Source organism: Aquila chrysaetos, chromosome 2 (assembly GCF_900496995.4).
Source record: "Aquila chrysaetos chrysaetos chromosome 2, bAquChr1.4, whole genome shotgun sequence".
Taxonomy (NCBI): domain Eukaryota; kingdom Metazoa; phylum Chordata; class Aves; order Accipitriformes; family Accipitridae; genus Aquila; species Aquila chrysaetos.
The window spans coordinates 35,926,563-35,949,844 of record NC_044005.1 but is presented as its reverse complement, the minus strand read 5'-3'; the positions used below and the strand labels follow the sequence as shown (position 1 = coordinate 35,949,844).

Genomic DNA, 23,282 nt, shown 5'->3' with positions numbered 1-23,282 from the left:
ACACAAAAGGGGCCAAGGTTTTTAGAATACTTCATTATTCTAAACTTTGTAAGAGAGAAACAGGACTAAGAAATGTGAACGGGCAATTCTATAGTTAAAATCTATTCTAGTAACCACTTGAGACAAATGCCTGTCTAAAAATGGGATGGATGTTTGTATGCAGTAACATTACTTTGATTTTTTTAGGAGAGGGATGAAGGGGAATGACTCAGTCTTCTTAACTCCCCACCCATCCTTTGGCTCTGGCTACTGACTACAGCATAAATTTTGTAGTAGGTACAGGGTCCCAGAGCCACAGCCATTGCTAGCTGCTAGGTCTGCGTGTGTTAGGACACCCATGTCCAGCCTCTCACTGAAGCTTCAGTCTGAGCATGTGTGTGTGCCTTCCAGGTACACTCTGCTCAGGCATTTTTGCCTGGCTTCGCTCAGCAAACTTGCCTCAGATTCCAGTCAGGTTTTAGAGATGCTGTTAAGCTAGATTGTTAATCTGGAAAAGGTTTGGAGGGCCCGATTTATTTATTTATTTATTTTACTAAATGATCTTAAAGTTAGCAACTCTGGGAAAACATTTTCTGTGCCAAAAGAGCATGTGAAGCAGCTGTTCAGTACTTATGTAAACACCTGTGCATATTTTTAAGCTTACTAACAGTTGGAATAGCTTTCCCCCTCACCTCAATACTATGCTAATACCTATTCCTTATATTGAAGCCTTTGTTCATGAAATATATTCATATTTTAATAATTCTGTCAGTGAAAAATATTGAGGTATAATGATGACATGACTAAAATGACAATCCTTCCACGGTACTTGAAATATTCAAGCATTAACAGGAGGATTTGCCTCCAAACCAGGGACCAGATTTAGCAGGCACAAAATCGCATCACTTTTCTGAGACCGCTCTCTTGCTTCTCCAAAATCTTCTTGTTCTTGAAAAACAAGCCACAGAACCACTGGTGCTGTAAGTGACTTCTGGAGATTGCCTAGTCCAACCCCACCTGCTCAAAGCAGGGTCAGGTTGAGCAGGTTACTCAGAGACATGCCTAGGTGAGTTCTGAATGTCTCCAAGGATGGAGACTCGTCCACCTCTCTGGGCAACCAGCTCCAAATGCACTAAAGCCTTCTGGATACTCCTTCACAACCAAGACTTCAGAAATGTAAGTTTACTTTACTAACATAGCTAACACAGAGATGTCTATGCAAGTCTGCCACAAGCTAAAATTATTCAGAAGTCTGAATACCACCACCACTTTAGAACAGGGTGTTAACTGAAATGCCTGGAGACCAGTCAACCTTCAATATCGATCAATTAGCTATTCATCTGTGCAAATCCCAGACAAGCACTATTCATGAAGACAAGTGTTTGTACTATGACTTGGTGGATTTCAGAGACAGTGCCTATTATGGAAGAGCCAGGACCTGGACATATTTATTCAGGTACACAATGAGGCTTAAAGGCCCTGAGGATGTCAGAAGCCGCATAGCTGTATTCAGAAAGTTTGAAATCTCTTGTGAATACTGTACCACTTGTCAACTCATCCTGAAGAAGTTAATTTTGTGAACAGGGCCCAGACAACGCTCCTCTTCCTCTGCTCTCCCTCTCCATTCCCATTATTCCACACACACAAAATTTAACCTCTGTCTCACACTGTACCTCTTCAGCTCGGGGATCACCATTCTCACATCTCGCCTCCACCAATTTCCAGGCTTCTAAGAACTCACTGAAGACCACCAAGCCCAAGAAAGAAGGAATAGTCATTTCATCATTCTCATGACAGAAGTAGCCCTGAAAGAAAAAGAACTCTCTCTTTCATAAGCAGCATTTTTAACACTTTTAACGTTTGTAACATCACGGAAAACAGGAACAGTGGATCCTGCACAGCTGGTGACTCAACAGCATTTCTAGTACTGTTGAAGGCCAACAGTGACAACCCTCCCAAACTAATTTGTTCCACCATGTTGGTTTCAACATAGTTTCAACCACTGTTAAAATTATTTAACCGTATTACTGATGTGAATGTTAGGGCAAGAGAGCAAACCAAGAGCTGTTTAGAGCTTCAGGATTTGGTTTCCCCCCTCCCCTTGAAAAGAGTTCCCCAATAATGTACTGGAGAGTTCATCCCATTACTTATCTTATAGACAGTTATATGCAAATAGGCAAGAGACAAATGGAAATTTAGGTAAAGCCATATCAGACTCAGAAACCAATCTTTTGGATTGGTCAGCCTGTGGCTGGATGCCCACATAACAGAAAACTTCTCAGCATCACCATAGTCAAGAGAGATGCAGTATTTCACACTCTTTTGGCCCTTGCAATCCAACTTTTAAATACTAATTATAACGGGCATTCAGTAATCAGCAGCTAAAGTCATCAGATGCGCACACAGCCTGTAAAAACTCTATGTGGTGGCAGAGAAAGCTGAAGAAGACTTCAGACAACATAAAAGGAAAAAGGAACAAGTTACGGAAAAAACAGGAAAGATCAAGTCACTGTAACACTTCCCTCACAGGCAATATAAAGCAGCAACAGAAAAGCACCTAAGCACATTAGCAGGGACAAAGGAACAGTCAGCTCTGGCAAAGGGACAGTGATAGCTGCTGACAGCAGTAGTATGTTTTCACAACTCCCTTTTATTTCAGAAAAAACGAAAATAGTCTCGTATCCTGAGTTTGAAAGAAATAGTTCACTACACTACTTGCTGTTTACATGGGACACAAAGTGGCAAGTTACCTACACTGGGGGCTAGGAGATCTTTAAAACATGTCAATGGATTTGTTTTCTACAAACATAGTAGTGGAAGGAGAGAGCTCATACAGGAATGGTTTGGCAGGTTGCAATATTGGAGTAGGGGAGAACAGCCCATAATTCAAGGCCAGTTTTGCATACAACAGGAAGTTTAATCATCTTAACAAGGCTTTCTTACAGCTAATTGTAGCAATGACTGAAGAGACAGACTTCACTGATCAATACTGGATCTATGTTTAAAAGGATAATTCCTTTTCTTTCAAACCGGTATTGTTGATCCCACTAAATATGGTTCTACCATCACAAACCCCCCAGTATCTTCCATTGTTAGCAAGCTCATTAACATCTGCACATTTTCCATGGTGAAATCTGAACTCTCTCTTGCTCATTATCATGGAAAGCAGCTAGAGCTGTCTTTCTAGAAAGTCTCCATTTTTAGACAGTAGGTCATACTGCAACAGCTTTCATCTAGGAGTTGTTTCGTTATGTAGCATGTGGGCCTGGGTAGGAACTAAAAAGAGCTTTCCTGGTCATGAGTTTTTTTTTCCTCTCCAACCACCCTCCCACCAAGCACTAAACGTTTTGGTCAGCTTACTGTACCCTGATACATATTACTCAAAATGAGAATGCAGAAAAGTTTTTTTTGTTGGTGGTTAAAAAAAAAAAACAAACAAAAAAACCAAACCAAAAAAACCCAGTAAATGCCAAACATGAGATTATTGTTCCTGTGCATTACTTCAAACTGACATAAATAACTGTACATTGCTAAAAACACATCAGATATAATTTGGTGGGTACTGAGATGTGCCTGAAGTCTGCCAAATCACCACTTATCTGAAATCACAATTCATCTGAGAGGCTTATTCTGTCAGTGAAAGTCATTATCTTCTCAAATACTCCCAAATTTCTGAAGTCAGGAAATGGGTATCTAGAGCTACAAGCTTCCTGAAGAACTGACTTACCTCTTTCTTTCTTTTCCTTCTAGGTAAACCCAAATATTGCTAGTCATTCACATTATACAGTACTCAAAGCATAATTTAGTCAGATCCCATCATGTGTGCACACGCACACTCTCCAACCTCAAGTGAAAGGTATGAAATGTGGGATTATTTTTTATTCTCATCCATTTACTTGTTTTGTCTTTTTCTAAGTTATTACATTACTCAGCTCAGTGTTCCCAAATGGTGGAAGTGATGATATAACCCTACAGACTAAAAGTCTTTACGTTCTGGTACAGGAGTGCATAGTGATCCATGACAGTAAGCCAAAAGGTTCAAGAAACAGTGATACAAAATACTGATTATTAATTGCTATATGGCAAGGACTAATTGAGATATTTTTATGAACTCTCTTTAGAAACTGGCCACTAGGTCTGTGGTCTACGGACTATAGTCTGTGGATTAACTTCAGTTTTTGATCTAATTTATAAACTCCAGCAATTGAGTTTGACTTACCTGTTAAGAAAAGAAAAGAAAAGAAAAAAAAGAAAAGAAAAGAAAAGATCCCCTTACCTATCCTTTTTTTTCAAAACAGGAAGATCATGCATTATCCATGATGTTAAGGTGGATTTGTCCAAGATCTAACACTAGGTTTTTCAGTTTTATGAAACCGTGTTTAATGCTGAGTCACTTTCTCATATGTGGTCTCCACAGAGTCCTCTAATATCCTCTATTAACTCTTTACCTTGTTAGTCACTTAATTCATTTGCCTGTTTCCTTCCTCTGATAGAGCTGCATTTTCAAATCACCAGTTAAAAGCTCAAGTATCAACAGTTAATAGTCCATGTAATGATTACACCTGGCAATAATAAAATTCTTCAAGTTAGAAACTGATCAGATGAACAGAGAGAATTACTTTATCAGTTGTAACCAATAAGAAAACATTTGCAAAAGCTAGAGGCAAATACAATTCAGTTTAGAATAATCCATCCTCAACCCTGACCACTGAGCTTTCAAATTATAGTCTCACAGATTGCTACGTGTTCATCTTCATTTTTCTTCAGGGACTGGTTAGTTCTCCTTCCTTTTCTTATCTTATCCTTTAACTTGCACAAAGCTTAGAATTCTATTCAGAGATACACATTTTTGTGGTGGGGTTGAGTGGGAACTCAAACATGATTCATATGAAGGAATCTTGACCTCCACAGCATGATGTCAAGGACAAGTACTGCTGTAGATACAAAGCAAGCTCATACAGGCATATTTTTGTTTAAAACATTATAGCGACTCTTAAAAATGGTTCTTACGATGAAAGATGCTGGAGCTTGAAGGTAATACAATGTTTGTTTGACCAGTCTTAAAACCATAAAACGATCTGACTAACATTTTGTTTAACCAGTAAGCAGAACACTATGGCAAAATGATTACTGGTATTTACATCTCCCTATTCTGTTCTTGAGCTGCAACATTTATTTTCATATGCATTGTTCTGAGTAATCCCAACACAGAATGGAAAAACATGTCAGTTGTTTCATTTCAAGATAGTTTTAATCAGGTAATTACAGGAAAAAACATTTAAACAATCTTTATGGTGTTATCTGCTATGTCAACTTACAAGGATATGATGTAACAAACCAGTTACAAACTTAAAGGCATATTTACATTATATACTCGAAGTAACAAGCTATATTCATATTCATAAAGGAAACACCTATGGGATGAGTTAACTAAATTATACACCATTTAGTAGAAAGAAATAGCAGTTGAGGTTTAATGGAAACAATATACACATGAGGCACTTCGAGGTCATTAGGGTGGAAAGCAAATGGCACCAAGCGAAAGAAGGAAAACTATGTACAGCTTATACTGCAGCTTTGAACATGAAGGCTTCTTCTTCACCGAATGCTTTGATTTCTTAAATGAACCATAACTTTTGCAATTAAGAGAAGCTTTCAGGAAAAAAAAAAAACAAATCAAGCCCAAAAGACCCCCCCTAACCCCTCCTTGTATTTGTCAGTGCACCGAAGAAAATGGAAGTTTTATCCACCCAGCTGCTGGACTAACAGTACCATAAGGCATCTTTTTAAAGTTACTGTTTTGTTGCCAGCCACCACCCTTGATCTTCATTTTATTAATATGAATGTGTCACTGTACTAGCTGCATACTGTGCCATAAGCTCTGAAAAGATTTAAAGTCTAATTTCAACCTGTGCATTATTTACACGGGAGTTCAACATTATCCTCCAGGTACACATGAACAGATCATTCTGAAGAGAACACATCTGAAATGGGAATGTTATATTCCAACATGCAAAATTAAGACATTCTTCAAAATACCTTTGTTCCTCTAGAGGAAACTGCATTGGTTTAGACTGTTTGGAACATCCCTTACATAAGCTCTGGAAAGGCATCCGAGTTTTATGCCACCATTGGCTGCTGTTTACTAAACAGTTACCATAGTAATTGTAGATTATTATCAGAATATTGCTTTAATCTTGCACACAGCTGTAGGAATACCCTTCGCAACTACTGAATCGCATGTGCGAGCACACAGACCCACCCGAGCATACTCAAAACTCGATTCGTATCACAAACTAAAAGGCTAGATTCCCTCTGCATGAACATCAAAACTCCATCACTTTGCTGTGGGAAAGAACTTCAAGGAGGGGGAGGGGGGAATCCTTCTTATGAACCCAATGACAGAATCAAAAGAATTTTCATTTCATTCCTGATTTTTATGCTTTTGTGTAATAAGCCATTGTTAACTATTTTAAACCTAACAAAATATATGCTTAAAGCATTTTTACTTTCAATCAGTATTAATAAGGAAATTTAAGATGCACGATGAGATAAAGAATCACAGTAAGAGTCCAAATTACTATTTTGTAAATTCATAACTAAAGCTTAAAATATTTTTGTAGCTTAAGGAGTGCACCGATAGCCAGTTAAATGACTATGTAATCAAATACTGTGCCTGAATGCAGCTGAATGTTCTTCCCCCAGTAGATGGTGCACGAGTGCTGCTATCATTTAACTTCTTCCCCCACTTTCAAGGGGAAATAATTTTCACGGTAAGGAGGTTTTCAACAAGTGAGGGACTTAATATCTAGTGATGGTTTCCCAAGGCTTGAGTCTCCCCTCCAAGCAACACAAAGCTCTGCTACTACATGCCTGACAAACTACAGTTCTGATGCTAAGGGCAAGGGGAGGAGTAAGGATTGGGGAAGAAATTTCTCTTTTCCCAAATGCTCAAGAAAGTATTTCAGAAGAGACAGAATAAATGTTACATGCTGCCAAAACCAAAAGATGCACAGATGTAACAGCCCATTCTGGAGTGGGTTTGCTGTATGTCCACCTTCCACTACTCATCTCCCAGCTGCAACAGTGGGTAAGATCCCTAACACCAGAGGAAAAAGTACGTGTGCATCCTACTCAAACCAACCCTTATGTAACCACATATCTCTTTTAGTCCCTCTCAAACTGGGCGTGCAGGCTGACACTTCCAGCACAAGAAGAAAAAGGGAACATATGTCAGTTCAGTAACCCTTTTTAGATGGATCAAGTCTTCAAAGAAGAAAGCAAAAGGTGAAAACATTTTAGCAGCAAAGTGGTTAAATGCAAGGTGAAAAATATTAATGCACACATTCAATAGAAATATTAAAGCATATATGTTTCATACAAAATACAGTACAGGACCAGGAGTTTCACTATGTTGTATAGTGCTGAGAGGAAACTGTTAAACTCATTTCTTTCTGAAGTATATACACAATATGATTCTATAGCATTTTCCTATACAGCCAGCAAGTTCTTTTCTTAGGTTGTTCATACCTCTCCACCTTGAATTAGGAACCTAGCACTTACAAATATTAAATTCCTCTCATTCACTAGAAAAACATCACCATTTTTTAATCAAAGTTGTTTTTAAAGTTAACAGTCTATTCTAGGCAACCAAGTTTAGCTGAAAATGTGCGAAGCATGAAAATCAACCAGAGTAGCAGCTTTCAAATATATAAACAGTAAAAACCAAGACTGCTGCTACCATGTCATATTCTTGGACTTAATTCATCCAATCTACTCTTAATACAAAACTAGAAGCTCTTCCGTAACTTCTACAGTTATCAATATATTTGTCTTCTTTTCAATGTGAAATAATACTTTGAGATGATCTATGTACACAAGGTGGTCAATTCAAGCCATAATATAAATATAAATGTTTTCATTTAAAAAGTATTTTACAGACACATAATGTTATATACATTCCCTCATTTTACTTCTGGGCTACAAAGGAAAATTAAGGGCACCGATACATGCAGAAAGAAAAATTACACAAAAATATACTGAAGAAATGCATAGGAAGTGAGAAAAGCCAGTCATGTGCATCTTTTAAAATCAATTAGGTTTTTTGTTTGTTTAATAAGAAGGGTATACTGAGGATAGTCTGTCCCACTCCAGCCAGGATATCAAATAGGTACCTTCGCTAATGAATTATGACTGGTTTTAGTGTTTTACATATCTTTAATGAGAAGTTAATGTTTCTTACTTCACGACAGAGCAAAGCATGTAATGTTTTAAAAAATTCTCAATGGGTTAATCAGTTAATTCTTATCTGAAAGTTAAAGACTTAGTAAGTACAAAGCCATAACAAATACCATACACAATATACCACCACGCATACAGATACATACACACACTCTCTCTCTCTCACTCCCTCCCCCATCCTCCCTCCAAATTTCCTTAATTAAGAAGTTCACTCCAATTTTGCCTGGGCTGTAATTTATTTCTCAAGCTAAGTCTTTTGTTGTTGTTTTTGTACAAAACACACAGTACTTTTGTTCTTGCCCGTTCAAATAAGAAAAAGTTGCAGTTCAAAATAATGAAAACAATTTCACTTTTGTTATTAATCTTTTGTTTTAATCATAGTACTCGATAAACAGCTGAACAGGATCCTAGTTTAACAGAAGGATAAACAAGAACACTGATGACAATTTGTTACAACTGCCTTAATGTACCTTTTGCTTAATGAACATTTGAATATGCAATAAAGTATTTTTGGAGGACACCCCAAAAGAAAACAACTTGCTGGTTGAGCAACAGAAACAACTTCCTTTTTGCTATTATGTTGAAATCAAAGTCATTTATATATAAAAATAAATGTTATGTTCTAACAAGAACATTTTAGACAATTACATCTGTGCTTAACAAAAAAATATTGGTCACTCAAGACTAGAATAATTAATATTTTAAAGGTTTTAGGATTATCAGAATGTATGGATACAACTCAACACAAACTGTAGCTGAAGGGAAACAGGACTGAAAATATCAATTTGTCCATCTGGAATAAAAATGCGACTAAATTAACTAATTAAATATTTAAAATACTACCATGGAATGTGACAGTAGATATGGTCCATACCTACTATATCAGAGGGAAGGAAAGTTTAACATGTAATAATTCGTACCTTACACATTTAGTTAAATATAAACATTTGTTATTTATACATAAAGTTGCTTCCAAAAAACTATTAATAAGTGATTTAGTTGCACTTAAAATCAGTTTCATTTCTCATTTGCCGAGTATTAACTTTTCTTAATCTTAAATCAACTGTCGCTAGTGCACTTTTAGTTAAGATTTCCCCTCAGGTAAGTTTTAATCCTTTTAAAAGAGCCCCCTCGCCTAAACCATGAATGTACAAAGTGGCAAAAGTTAATCCCTTTTAGTATAATCATAGTTTATATACTCATTTTATAGCCAATAATAAGAATAGGCTTTCCTCTGCAAAATCTCCTTCACAACTTGCAACAAATGCCACGCGCTCAAAGGAAATAGTTAGGCATGGCTAGCACTTGTAAAATGCCAAGGTCTGACAAGTCTTGTTGCTTCCTCCACATCAAGCATCTCTTACATGAAAGAAGATTCCCTTCAGCTTGCCAAAAAGCTTCCACAAATCCAAGTTAGATGCTTCCTGGAAACAAAGATTTTTCAGCTCTGTTTGGCACAAGACTGATTCATCCCGCAGCTTTATGCTTTCCTCCACAGCACCCACATACCTCACCACAGTGATGGCACGCTCTCAAGGGGAGGTAGCAGCACATACATGGAGCAATGAATGAGAGTGCCACCAGTGCTAACCAGCGTAAGCAGAACTTGTCATCACTAGTGTCACACGAGCAAGGATCAGAGAAATCTCCTTCAGAGTCTGACATGCAGTGATACAGCATGCTCTCTGCGCAAAGCATGCAACTAACTTGGTAGATACATCTTTTAATAGGATCTGGCGCATCTTGACATTTTCCTCTCCCATTATCTTCATGATTAAACCTTTCCTGGCAGTATATACAGCGGGAACGCTCACCATCCTCTTTTCTTCTTTTTGAGTTTTTAAATTTTGATGAGGAAGGCTGAGTTTTAAATACCACAGAACTCTTTGAGTCTTTCAGGGAATTCAACTTAGTTCCATCCCCACACGGGTATAAATAGTCAGATTTTTTACTGTCTGATTTAGAAAATGGTATATTTGAGTCTGCATCATCCCTCTCCAGGTCGTTCTTCCACATGTCAGGATGCCTGTAGTCTGCATAACGACGTATCAAAATGTCACGAGGGTTTATTCTAACAATTTCATCTTCATCCTGAAAACTAACGTGTCTGCTTGACTTCAGTGGGACCTGAAATGGCAAAGCAAGGTAAGTTTACTACAGTGAAGTCCCAGATTTTGGTCCACCTACAATGTAAAACTTCAATTAGAAAATTAAAAACAGGATTTTTTTTTTTTTCCTTGCTGCTTGAAGATAAGAATTTCAGCTTATTTTCTTACTAGTACAATTTACAGACTTCCCCATAATAATGAGCCTTTTTCATGATATTAGGACCATGAGCTTTAGTATTCTTTCCTGACTTTTTAGTATCTCATATGAGCTTTGGATATTTTGGTATCCACATAAAATTGATACCGTTCTTTGAATTATGCTCAAAAATTCAGGTTTTAACATCTTACAGTAGCAACTAATTAATTCCACAGATCAATTATGCCTTAAGTGAACTTGCTGATTTCACATCAGTGATGATCCGCTGCTTCAGGATTAAATCCCTGATACATTCACTTTGAGTTACTTGTGTTATCTAGGAAAAGCTTTCCTTTATTTCTGCTCTAAGTTTTCAAACTCCCTCCACTTTTGCAACAAGAGTATTGAATACTGGTTACTTATTCTCAAAGCTGTATTCTAGATAAGGATTTTGCCACATGAATAATAACATTCAGTAGCATGATCAATCAATAACAGTGGCTGCTAAATGCATCTCCCCTTAGCTAATATACAGTACTTAAATCAATCGGTTTAGGACACCAGCAGGCAAACACCTAAGTACTTCTTAAATTCTCAACTTGTAATGAACTGACCATAATTGAAGACCTTTTACCTCAAAACGAAAGTAGGAAGGAACGTGCTAAACACATACAAAACAAACACCACAGAGATAAGGGAGTTCTTGTTTATTCTGCCTTACGATGAAAGGGCATGGGGGCATGAAACAGTTGTTGAAGGTGGCAAATTTGAATCATCCAAACTGAAATACTGCATACCTTAAATATAAGTGTAAGATATTGGACTGCCACTAAATGTTACTGAAATCACATTACAAGTGACTTTCAAGAAAAGGTGCAAATAACGACGGGATAAAAATTTAGGACGTGTATGGAAGGAGCTCCCGAAACTAGCAGATAGTGCAGCAAAAAAGCAAAAGTCTCGGTATGTCCCAGTATTCCTGCTTTACAGACAGGCAGTTATTTTCCTACACTGTAGGCCTATTATAATCTGAGCCAGAATATAAGCGAGCTTCAAGTCAAATTCCACCTTCTCCTCCTGTCAAATGCACAGCCTGCAAACCATCTCACAGAAAAGACTGGGGGGAAAAAAAAAAAAAAAAAAAATCTCACGCCCTAACCCATTAGCCTTACAAATTCTTCCAGAATCTTGAATTATTTGGGAATGCATCTTTGGCATCAGTATTGTTACTGAGAGTGTTTACCTTATTAGTACTGATCAAATTAGTGAGAATTAACGTGTCATCATTCCATAGTCTAGGACAACAGTTGAACTGCATATTCCTAATCTGTTGCAGTGTGTAACAACAAACTACTGAAGATGACTTTTTAATTTAACACACTTCTGGTTCACTTTGCAGGTGTCTATGCTCCTACTACACTGAAGTCTGTGTGCCCTGGTTTTGGAGTAGGAGGCAGAGGAGGGAAGAGAAAAGGCAGCTGGGAAAGAGGAAGGAATAGCTTCTTAAAATATGCCAGCTTCTGATTATGTAAGAATATCTGTAGCCTGCTCTAACCATCACTTCCCTGCTTGATAATCCTTGTGTGATATATTTTAAGTACAGAACTGTAATTGGAGCTGCTTTGCCCTGGGAGTTTCAGCTGGAGTATGCTAACAAGAGTAATTTTTTTTTCTTGGCTCCAAGCCACGCAGTTGGACTTCTACAAGGTCTCGAGGATACAGGGTGAAGAAAGGTTATATCCTATTTAGCTAACATCACTGCTCTTCCATACTTCCCCAGGCTCCAATGCAAGCAGTTAGGCCTCCCCTTTGCTTATAAAAGCAGAGTGCTTCTCAACTCTATTCTTTTTTCAAACAACAGAAAGAGCCTATTGTTTTAGCATCAATAACTAGCTATCGCTAATTGGCTTTTTTGAACAGTTAACAGCCTAAATTTATTTAACGGAAAAAGCATCAAAAATGTCATTACAATTCCATATGTTACAGGCATAAAGGCTCCTAACCCCACTGTCCACACAGAATATTACGCAAGCATTTAAGACATTAAATAAACCCCCATTGTTGAAAAGGAAAAAAACCCCCAAACCTCAAACCAAAAAACTCACCCTTAACCTCCCATTCCCCAGACAGCTAATAGCCATTAAAGATCACTAACAACTGTAAAAATCTGACCTCTCCTCAGTCTTTGAAGGCTTTTTATTTGTTTGAGCAGAACACACCACATACATAGAACTCGTTTCTTTTTCTCAAGTCCCCAGCCAAACATCTACTAAAATGCTTAAGGTCTGATATGTTACAACAAGGCAGCATTACATTCTTTATGCAACTGATATTAAGAAATCATTTTTTAAGAAAGCGAGTGGGAAATGCTGAAAAACAAGTGAACAGGAGAAACGTTGGAAAAGCTTTATTTATAAAGTGCTTACATATTGGGTATTCAATGGGACCTACATGAAAGCATGAGGTACATGAAACCTTAAGAACAATACACAATCCAGACTCAGTTAGGTACAAATACCAGCAAAATTCAATGACAATAATGCACATAGTCCTCTAGCCATTCAAAATTACAACTCAATACAAGTGCCGCCTCTGTGTAACAGCTGAGGCAGGAAGGGTGGAAGAATGTTACAGCAAACTGAAATTCCACAGAGTATCTCATTATGAACTTAATTAGCCAACTGGAAATTAGGCAGAAAATTTTTGTTGCCACGACTGAACTCACTAGTATTACGCCCTTCTTGAAGGGGTGCACCTTTAAACAAGGCATGGACACTTGCTTGGTACTGTAGCCTTCCCTGTCTCTCCTCAAACAGATATATCTGACTTTGCTCAGCTTGCAACTCCACAGTATGAGGACACCAGCAGCTGAATATATCATTGCAAAATACTAAATTTAAAGTTAAACACACATCAGTGTATTAGAAGCTGAAGAGCTGAGGGACTTGGGTATTTTTAGTAACAGTCAAAGTATTACAGGTAAAGATCTGAACTGTCATTAATCACTTCTTTAGAGCATGTACTTCTTGAGCTATTCAACTTAACGAGCATAGTAAGAGTGTTCAAACTTACACAAAAACGAAACAAAACAGGCATTTACCTCAAGATCTGCTGTGCCACATGGTGGCACATGCATGGAGTTCAGCAGAGACAGTGCAGTATGCACACATACTGAATGTGTGATTTTGTTGACTTGCCTATGTTCTAAATGTGTGCACCCCAGGACCATGCAAAAAGCATGGAATGTCGGATGCAGGTGGTGCTACAATACGAGAAAAATATTTTAAAGAATATCTACTAAAATTTCCATGGAGCCTCCCGTAACTTCAGTCTACAAGAATTGAATTCTAGCATTGTCATTTCAAAGAAATTCCTATTTAATTTCTATCAGACAGGCACTACCCAGCGTACCACAGCTTAAATTATCATTTTCTCAGTAGCCAACTCTATATGTGCTCTTAAAACACACAGGTACTTTAGACTACTGCACTTTACAACTCAGTGAAGACTAACAGCACATACATCACTGGTTACTATAGCTGTTAAGCATTAGCTGCAATAACCTAATCACCCATCTATTCTATTCTAAGAAATTTTAAAATTCTCTTCGCAAGTAAATGGGAAGAGGGGAAACTACGTACCTCTTGATGAACAGAACAAACAAAAATATGAGGTGATTTATACAAAGAGATAATTGGAGCAGATCAATGATTAAAAATCAGAAGTTAATAGATTCAAACTCTTTAGTCAGTTCTCCAGATAACACTGTTTGCTTCTTTTGCCCAATAAAGCAGTTAGAAAACAGCTGTTACAAGACTTTAATGCAATCTTATCTTTCTTTGCAAGAATGACCAAGGGTATTAAAAAGTTTTATTTCAAAGAGCAGAAGTATTTTCTGATGAAGTGTTCACAACTACTTGAACTTGCATTCTGCTTTGACTTCTGTCATTAAGCTTATTCTAAAAAGATTCCCATGTGTTTGCTTCTAAGCATAAGACCTTCAAATTAATTATTATCCAACTCACTATTAAGTCTACCTCTACAGTCTACAAAAACTGTCAGTTTCTTTGAGGCTTAGAGAAAAGCAAAATGTATATTGTTAAAGGAAAAGCTGTAACATTGCCTTTCCAATCTAATGTTGTATAAATATGACCTCTTTTAAAAAATGTCTATATATGAGCCTTCCTCATGTTAGTGGTTTTTTCTTCTAAGAATCTGCTTACCAATAGCTCATTACTTTTCATGCATAACTGATATATTGTCTTCCTTTCTGTACCAAAATAGAGTATTTTAGTTTAAATAGGCAGTTAGAATTCATAAACAATGTTTCACTAAAAGTATTTAGCAAAAGTGCCCCACTGTGTAATGCACCCAGGATATCCATTTTAAAGATACTTTTCAGTATTTCTAACGAAACCAATATTAGTATACGTGTAACCAAGACTGAGCTCATGGCCAGTTAGCATTTTCTGTACAAATTTAAACAGCTTTTCAAGGCTGCAGATACAGAAGTCTGTAATACAGAAATCTGACTTCAAAGAAAGTAAAAGATTTATTAATGTAGTCTGCTGCACTACAAGCATAGGTAAATAACTTCACAAAGCTTTACCTCTGCCATAATAATGCTGTAATATTTCAGCTGCAAAGATTATATTGATCATTTCAAGAAGCTGAGAGTATAATGCTACATACGGGGACTTAGAATGAAGGTGCTTTCTTGTCAGAAACTACATACTATGCCATTAATGCAGCAAGCAAAGTAAGAACTGCTTCTTTTGTTGGTAGTCTTACCTGGTTAGGTTGGCTAGGAAAACAGGCTCTCCTGGTGTTGAAATCCTCAAATGCTGAAGGCCTTAAATTTGCACTGTTGTAAGGTTCACTGGTTACTACAGTTTCGTGTTGGAAAAGGTGATCTTTCATTAATGAACCTGATGTATTTTCTTGAGTAGTCTAGAATACATAAAGAACGCCCTTGAAATGATTTTGCATTTACACAAAAACCACACCAAACCCACCAAGTTCATACATAAATGCATTCATATTCTACATAATGTGTTAGAGGCATCTATAAACACAAGTGTTTTTAAACACACATTTCTCAAGTACTTTTAAGTAGGCAAGTATTTTCTTTACTATGAGTCACCCTTGGAAAATAAGAGTTCCTTCTCTGCAGACCATACACAACTTGGGCATTAGAGATACATGCCTTTGTAACTCAGTTGCCAAATCAGCCTGAGGAACTTACTTTAAGGAAGGAGAGATTAGCCCAGTCTCCGAGATTATGCTTTCTCTAACTACCCACGAGGCTGCCAGTATTTACAAATATCCAATCGGAGGAAAAAAATTCTGAGGCAAAAGCTAGTCAGACCTTTTAAAAAATTAAAAGCAAGATCAGCTGGAAAGAAACAAAAAGTCAGTTTTAACATATACTGGCTCAATTAAAATATCTAATTACAGCAAGCGTGTACTGAACAACTAATGACTGTCTTTTTGGAATTAAGGTTGTATCAGGCAATTTGATACAAAAATGAGACTATGTGGCAACATATCATGAGATATCTACAGGATGTGTGCCACTCAGAATAAGGAAGAGGAAGTAAGTTTGGGTGGAATATTGGCTTGTCAGATGATCCAATTTCTGAAAAGAATAGAAAAACCAAACAGTTCTCATTCTTTAAGCTTAACTGACTGGGATATACTTAGGATACAGTAGAGCATATTGATACAAATCCCATCGGGCTGCCAAAAAATGTACTGTACAATGTTTTGTTTGTATTGAGACATGCTGTAACGTTAACTGGCTGTCATCATCTGATAGCACTGAGAAAATTCTGGCATCATCCAACTTCCGGCAATGAAAATGTTTCAGCTTTATTGTAAGGATTTGTATATATCAAGAAAACATTAAGGAGGAAACAATAAAAATACTGCAGGAAACTACTGAGGCAGAGGCAAACCTGAAGTTTTGGCAGCTTAAGTACTAACACCGAATCATTAGTTTTCATTTATCAAAATACTTAAGGAACTTATTCTGTGATTACATTAGCACCTCACGTACATAAAAGCCTAATGTATCAAGTTCGAAGGCATCTAGATAAAGTGGAAGCAGCTGTTCTGTAGCTGATCTTTAGAAGAAAGAAAATCATCACACCACTAAGAATTTATATATTGTTCAGAAGGACTCTGAGTGGAAAAACATTAAAATCAGAAATTAATTAATGATCAGCTTTAATTAATACTAGAGAGCATATACCCCATGAAAGACAATAGCTCCATCAGGTTAAAGTTCCACTGAAAAATTCTGAACACAGGCAAAACTCCAGAAAGAAGTACTTTTTGCAGATCCTTGAGCATGACAACACCACTAAGCAATCGACCCTGTTGTCAAAATTAAATTTTCTGGTCAAACACTGTTGGGAAAGGAGTACAAAAGCAATGTTGAAATGACTGGCAAGAGTTAGATTTCATGGATGTATACTTATTTTAAGAGCAAAAAGCATAAAATATTAGTGCAATATCAAATATCTTCCTAGCAGGAGGTACTCCTGCAGGTACATTGCCCAATGACATAAAAAGCTTCCAAAACACTGGTTCAAACCACAGGAGAGCCGCATTCAGAATGAGGAAGAAATGTCTACAACTATTTTTGGTTTGAGCAATGTTGTAAATGCTTACAAGCAGAAACTATTTAAGTTAGGAACACACTCAACAGCTAGAGGCCATTTTACAGAAACCGCAGTGATAAGCACTAACCCCTCTACCCCCCCAGATATTACCAATTTGAGTGGTCTAGGGAGAAGGATGAGAGCTGCAAAAACTACTACTCCTTCCTTCCCAGGGAAAAAACACATACTACCCACAAGCCAGTCTTTATCCCTGGGTAAGATCTGCAACAGCCTGCATTATTTCCTGTCCCTGCAGGTGATTCACACCTTTTTTCTTCAGAAATAAACTACCTACACTATAGAGCAAAAAGGACACATGCACATGCTCACACAGACACATATGCTCCCCTTGGCAGTCAAGAAGTGCTCCGTCTAATACAGGATACAGGCACTGATCATCTATTACAGTGCTAACTAGTAGTGCCAGACACTGATGTATGAAATACAAACCTTAATCTTCAAGCAAGCCTTCGTGCCCTATATGCAGCAATTATAAAGGAATGCTTTTATAAAATTCCAACAGAGACACCACAATTCAAGCTAATTGACTTCAAGAACAAATTTGGGGGTGGCAGGACACAGAGAAAGGCATCTGACCTTTGTAAGGCAAGAACTCACGAGACAGCTGTTCGGAAAGCACAACGCTCAGCCTACAAATCTAGATACTACAGGTAAGTGGACACAGCCTAACTTCTGGTATTTATGAAAAATGAAAAGCGATCAGGTCAGTTATGATTTTATTCAGCTTATAAATATTCACTATGCAGAACTACAGAAATGCCAGATGAATAACCCAAACTCTGTATATTTAATTAAACTGATAGTTTTGACGCAGCCAAACCACACTTATTAGGATCAAAAAGGCTTTCTTTGGACGACACTTCCTGCTCCAAATGTGACGTTTTATGACAAGGTCATAAACACCTGAAACCCCACATTTATAATGGAAACACTGACAACCTGATGGGAGAGGCTCTAGAAACAAAAATGCTATTGTATTGAAAATGCATTTAAGTAAAAAGCAAACATGTAAAGTTTTCCACAAGAACTGAGCTTGGTATATTAAATATACGGAATATTACACACAAACACAGATGCACACATTCCCCTTTTCTACTGTCCAAAGCAATTACACCGCCCACATTCAATATCCTTTAACCACAGCCTGCAAAGTACAGTACTGGCATAGGTTATTCAGTATCATCTGTAAAGTAACCTACGCCAGTTTTTAATGCACAACGGAAATCTGGTTTGCTCCCAGCTGCTGGTATAATAATTACTGTCCTATGGTTGCTAAGAGATACTCTGATTTTTTTTCCAAGACTACTAAAACATTTCTGTGCGCGCAGGCAAAAGGATGCTGGGTAAAGCAATAAAATGACTCCAGCTGTAGCTCTCCAGCAGAATTCAAAGCCAGATGACAGCTGTAGAGAAAATGAAAACCAGACTGAGCTTCTCTTCTTCAAATTTTCTCTCCTTACTTCTCCCAGTTTGCCAGACTTAAGTCTGGGAGAGAATTCAACATTGTTCTGCAAACATTGTTAAAAATGTTCTGCTCTAAGTAAGTTTAATGATTACACAGAAGGATGGATGAGAGACCACATTTCCGTTGCATCCCAGTTCTTTATTTACTTCCCATGAGGCCTGAAAATCTGCTGTTTGATGCTAACCAACACAAGAAGAGTTTAAATGTTTTTTCCTTAATTTTTTAATTGTGAATAAATGATACAGGTTTCAAAAACATCTGAATAACTACCTTCTGCTTTAGCTATTTCTAAGACTTGATGGAGCAACTATTTTCATATTTGGCAAAGAAACTCTATTATAATCAGGTAAGTATCTCTGACATGGACTGAAATATTACCTAGATTACTCTGAATGTTTTGTACAGTTTAAAGTAAAAAACCAAGGCATTTGACATGCCTCTTTCTTCCAAGACTGTTCTACCTGAATATATAAAGCATACTAGAGGTTTTTAGGGATTCCAAGGAAGCAACTAATAAATGAAAACACAAAGCATAACTCTGAGGAAATAAGAGAGATGGAGATGTAAAAAGCTGTTAGGGATACTGGTGAGAAAAAAAAAATTCCTCCTCTTTTTAAATACTACTCCACAAAAAAGCTTAATAAACCCAAATAATTTTAGCACAATACATTATTAGTTTTATTTTAAATGGATAATATAAGCTAGTATTACTTCTAGTTCTAGGAACTACACCTAGCCAATTTATTAAGTGCACTAAATATTGCTAATTTTCAGTGTTTCATCGTGTAGTATTTTCTTCTCCAGCAAAACAATACAGTGTCAAGGGTAAATTATTTCACATTTCCTTACAAGTCATAATGTCAAGTTATTTTTGTAAAATAAAACTTCTGCAAACCTTTTGTTACAGACAAAATAAATTGAATGGTCACTAAATAGTGCATTTAGAAAGAGGTCACCAAATAGTGTATTTGCGAAGAGGCACATTAACCATTTATGTCTGCCTGCACCAAAATCACTTAAGATGAATATAAGTTGTGGGCCTTTTCCCCTTCATATTGACAAAAAGCCCAATGTACCTATTTCTGAAGGGATAAGCCAAACTTTTTTTTTTTTCTGCTTGTAATTTATCAGTCTACAGTTTTCTTCTGCCAGTAGTAAGAAACTCAAAAGCATAAGTGCTCAATTTCTTATTACTTTGAAACTGTTAAAATGTGTTGGTAGCCTATAAATAACACCAGTATGGCTGAATCAACAAAACCTGAAAGAAATTAAGACTCAACTGCTCTATTCTTCAGTTCTCAAAAGCGAGACTTACACATTTCAGTATCCAAAACCCACATAAAGATACTTTATAATGCATGAGCTCTAGATTTCATTTAGTTAGATTTACTTCTAAGAAAAAAAAAGAATTCTGATTTTTACATTTTTTCAGTTAAGCTAAATGAGTTAGAGCAAGAAGTTTATATTTGGTAGAAGAAAAGAATCTGAGCTAATCTTTGCACAAACAAACAGACAGACTTAAACAAGTTGCTTGTCTACTGCATTCAAAATGCCTGGTTTTATACCAAAAAATCCAAACCTCCTACCAAAACAAATTCCTAATGAATATATCTGTAATTATATATACATTCCCAGCATCCATTTGCAAACATTACAGGAAGTCAGATAGCTCTGCATTAACTCATTTGTGTATTTCTATTTGAAATTAATTTAGTAATACTAAGGCTTATTTAATGATATAAACAATTTGCATATAAAATGTTCATTAAACAACTAACAGTAATTGTAATCATTTAAGCAACCATAATAAGCAAGTATGAACACCCTTAAGTGATGGTATTTTTTTAATACTAAGATTTTAACATTATTTGTGAACAACAGAGCATCTAAAAAAGCTATAATGAAGCTATGTCTTCTTAAAATGATAAATTTGATCTTCAGTAAGAAGAATGCTTTCTCTGTGAGACTGCATTTAAAGAATGTAAAAAAAAGATCTAGTGACCCAAGATACAATATAGCGAGCAAAATGCTAGCCTAGAAAGCACAAGAGAAGAGTTCAGGTTTTGGATTTGCATTTAAGAGTTGCACGTACAAGTTTTGCACAACCCCTGTTTCTGCTTGCTACATCTATAAAATGCGATACAATACTCATTACAAGTAGGCATTGAGGCTTAACAGCAGTCCCATCGACTAGATCAGAAGGCTGTGTGTTTTGATCTTATTCGCATCATTTCATTTGCTCTCTGTAGTACCAAATATAACCAGCCAGTAAAATAACTTATGAAGCATGTTTTGCTTTCTTCATCACTAATTACCTTCACTTTTTAAAAAAACACTGTTAATGAAATTTATGTACAAACTACATACTACATTCATACTTCAAATATGCACTAAATATAGGATTCCTGCTGTGTAAGATGACTACAACAGCAGAGGCAAAACACCTTGACAGCAGATGATGTAACTGACAAAAGACCTATTAAAATTAGCATTTTCCAATATACCTTGATGACATCCTGGGGACTTTACCTACAATACTAACTAAGAAAGAAATGAAACCGAAGAATACCAATGCACATGATAGTTACTACAGGGTATAGAAAAAAAAAAATAATCTAAGTGTATTAACAAACATGCTATGAAAAGTAAGTGTGAACTAACCCTTTTCTCTTTTTGATATTCTGCTATTTTAAAAGCAACTTATGACTACTTAATATTTTTAATTAAATGGAGGAGCTCCACTGCTTGATCTTTTGTACTTCATTCCTTAAAGGTTACAAATTACAATTCTGGAAGATTGTTCTGATGAAACAACAAACATCCCATTGCCCTCATATCCAAGTGTCAACCTGCTATAACATTCTATCCACACTCTAAAATGCCCTTGCATAAATACACTCCAAAACTTACTAAAAAATACTATTAGAGTCTTGGGAAAACAGCTTATAGAATAAATGGGGGGGAAAAAAATCATTAGGCCTTTTAAACTATAGTGGGGTGGGAAGAAGTGGGGGGACAAGTCAACATGACTCTTCAAATACGTAACACATAATATGATATCTTTAAACAAAATGGTCTTAGCAGTCTTTCAAGTTAAAAAAAACCCTGGGGTATCAAGTTCCACTTTCAACAGTATCAATCTTGGAAGGGGGAAGGAATTAATGACTTGGAGGAGAATGTGCACTATTTGGTATTTCCAAGATATTTGTGGTGACTAGACCTGGTGCCTGTAACTAAAATGCTCTAGCCTTTCTACACTGACATTCGTAACGCTGCGATTATTCTTTCGTTATTGATACAGAAACCTGATTTAGATGAAGCATAGCTAAACCAGGGTGGGTTCAGCCTTTCCTGCATCTCCCCGCCCTTCTGGCATTGTTATCGATAGGCAAGTCTAGCATCATTTATTTAACTTTGGTATGCAGAGATATGGTAAGAAATATTAGCTAGCTTTTTTTCCTCTAGAAAACAGGTAATTCTTGCCATCTATCCACAGCACAAATCCACAATTAAGCAATGTGTGTTGTGGTGAAGTAATGAAATATGCTTTCCTGTCTGGAATGTAACAGATAGTTCTAGCAGCAGTTTGCACCAAACAGGATTGTTTGTACCTGTAAGTTATATATAGATACTTTTAAAAATATATGTTTTTTTAAAAATATATAAAAAGTAAATCTACATCATCTATTTACGTATCTAAATATATCTATATTTACATCTAAATAGAAGAGATGATGTAAATACACTTTTCTCCACTTTTCCAATAACAAACTTCGTAAATATAAAGAATCACAGATATTTGCTTCAATTTTGGCACCCTTATGTAGAAACATAATAACTAAGCAGCATAATCAAGAGCTAATTAGTTTCCCCTAATCTCATTAGGCCTGTAGAAATTGCTCAATTATTAATACTTGCAACAAAGCATGTTTAAACAAGTCTTTTAAAAGCTGATTAAGGATTGCATTAACTTTAGCACACATTTCCTCCACCCTGTCAAAATCTCATTCCTATTTTAAATCCAAAATATCTAATATTTATAGCCATTTTACTTTAAAGTGCCTTAAAATAAAGCACTGCAAATAAAGAACAACAGGTGGTTGCACAGCCAACACTTACACAGAGATACATTTCTTCTACCATAAAATGGAAGGAAATCAAGAGACTCTTCTGCATTGCCACTGCATTGCAGTATCCCTTCTAAATACTTGACTCTCAGACTCCTATCATAATTTTATTCTTACCCATATCTTCAAAGTAGGCTGCTAATTTTCTTGATTTTGTGTTGCAGAGGTTCTACACTGCATCTATCTACACTGATAAAGAAGTTAATACTGCATAAATGACAAAACTCTTTCCCTCAAGAAACCACTTAGGAATACTATCAGTTTTCTGAATAGTCACTAAGACCCCTGAGTCAACTTGTTTCTATACCAGCTTCATATTAATTTAAATATCTGCACTCTGAAAACTGAACGTGTGTGTGAATAAAGCCAAGACTTTCCCTGAAACTGTAAATAGGAAAGAAGAGATGACAAGCACACATAGACACAAGTAGGTTTTTACTCAGTTGTATTACAGCTATTTACTGTATATATGTATCCATAATATTTGTTTATACTGGCTTTTTAATTACATGGATTCTTGGATATTACCAGGTAGTGCTA

The 23,282-nt window shown here is 36.5% G+C and overlaps 1 protein-coding gene across 7 annotated transcripts in view; it reads right to left on the bottom strand.

The window, feature by feature from the left end:
• Window positions 1-5,211: 5,211 nt before the first annotated feature.
• SPRED1 (sprouty related EVH1 domain containing 1) overlaps window positions 5,212-23,282 on the bottom strand; it is a 63,932-nt gene continuing 45,861 nt past the window's right edge. For all 7 annotated transcript variants that reach the window (XM_030043289.1, XM_041129499.1, XM_041129490.1 and 4 more), the window contains exons 5-6: window positions 15,256-15,414; window positions 5,212-10,347 (exon numbers count right to left, since the gene is read on the bottom strand). In XM_030043289.1, coding sequence (XP_029899149.1) covers window positions 9,688-10,347; window positions 15,256-15,414 — 819 coding nt within the window. In that variant the 3' untranslated portion in view covers window positions 5,212-9,687. The remainder of the gene's footprint in view (window positions 10,348-15,255; window positions 15,415-23,282) is intronic.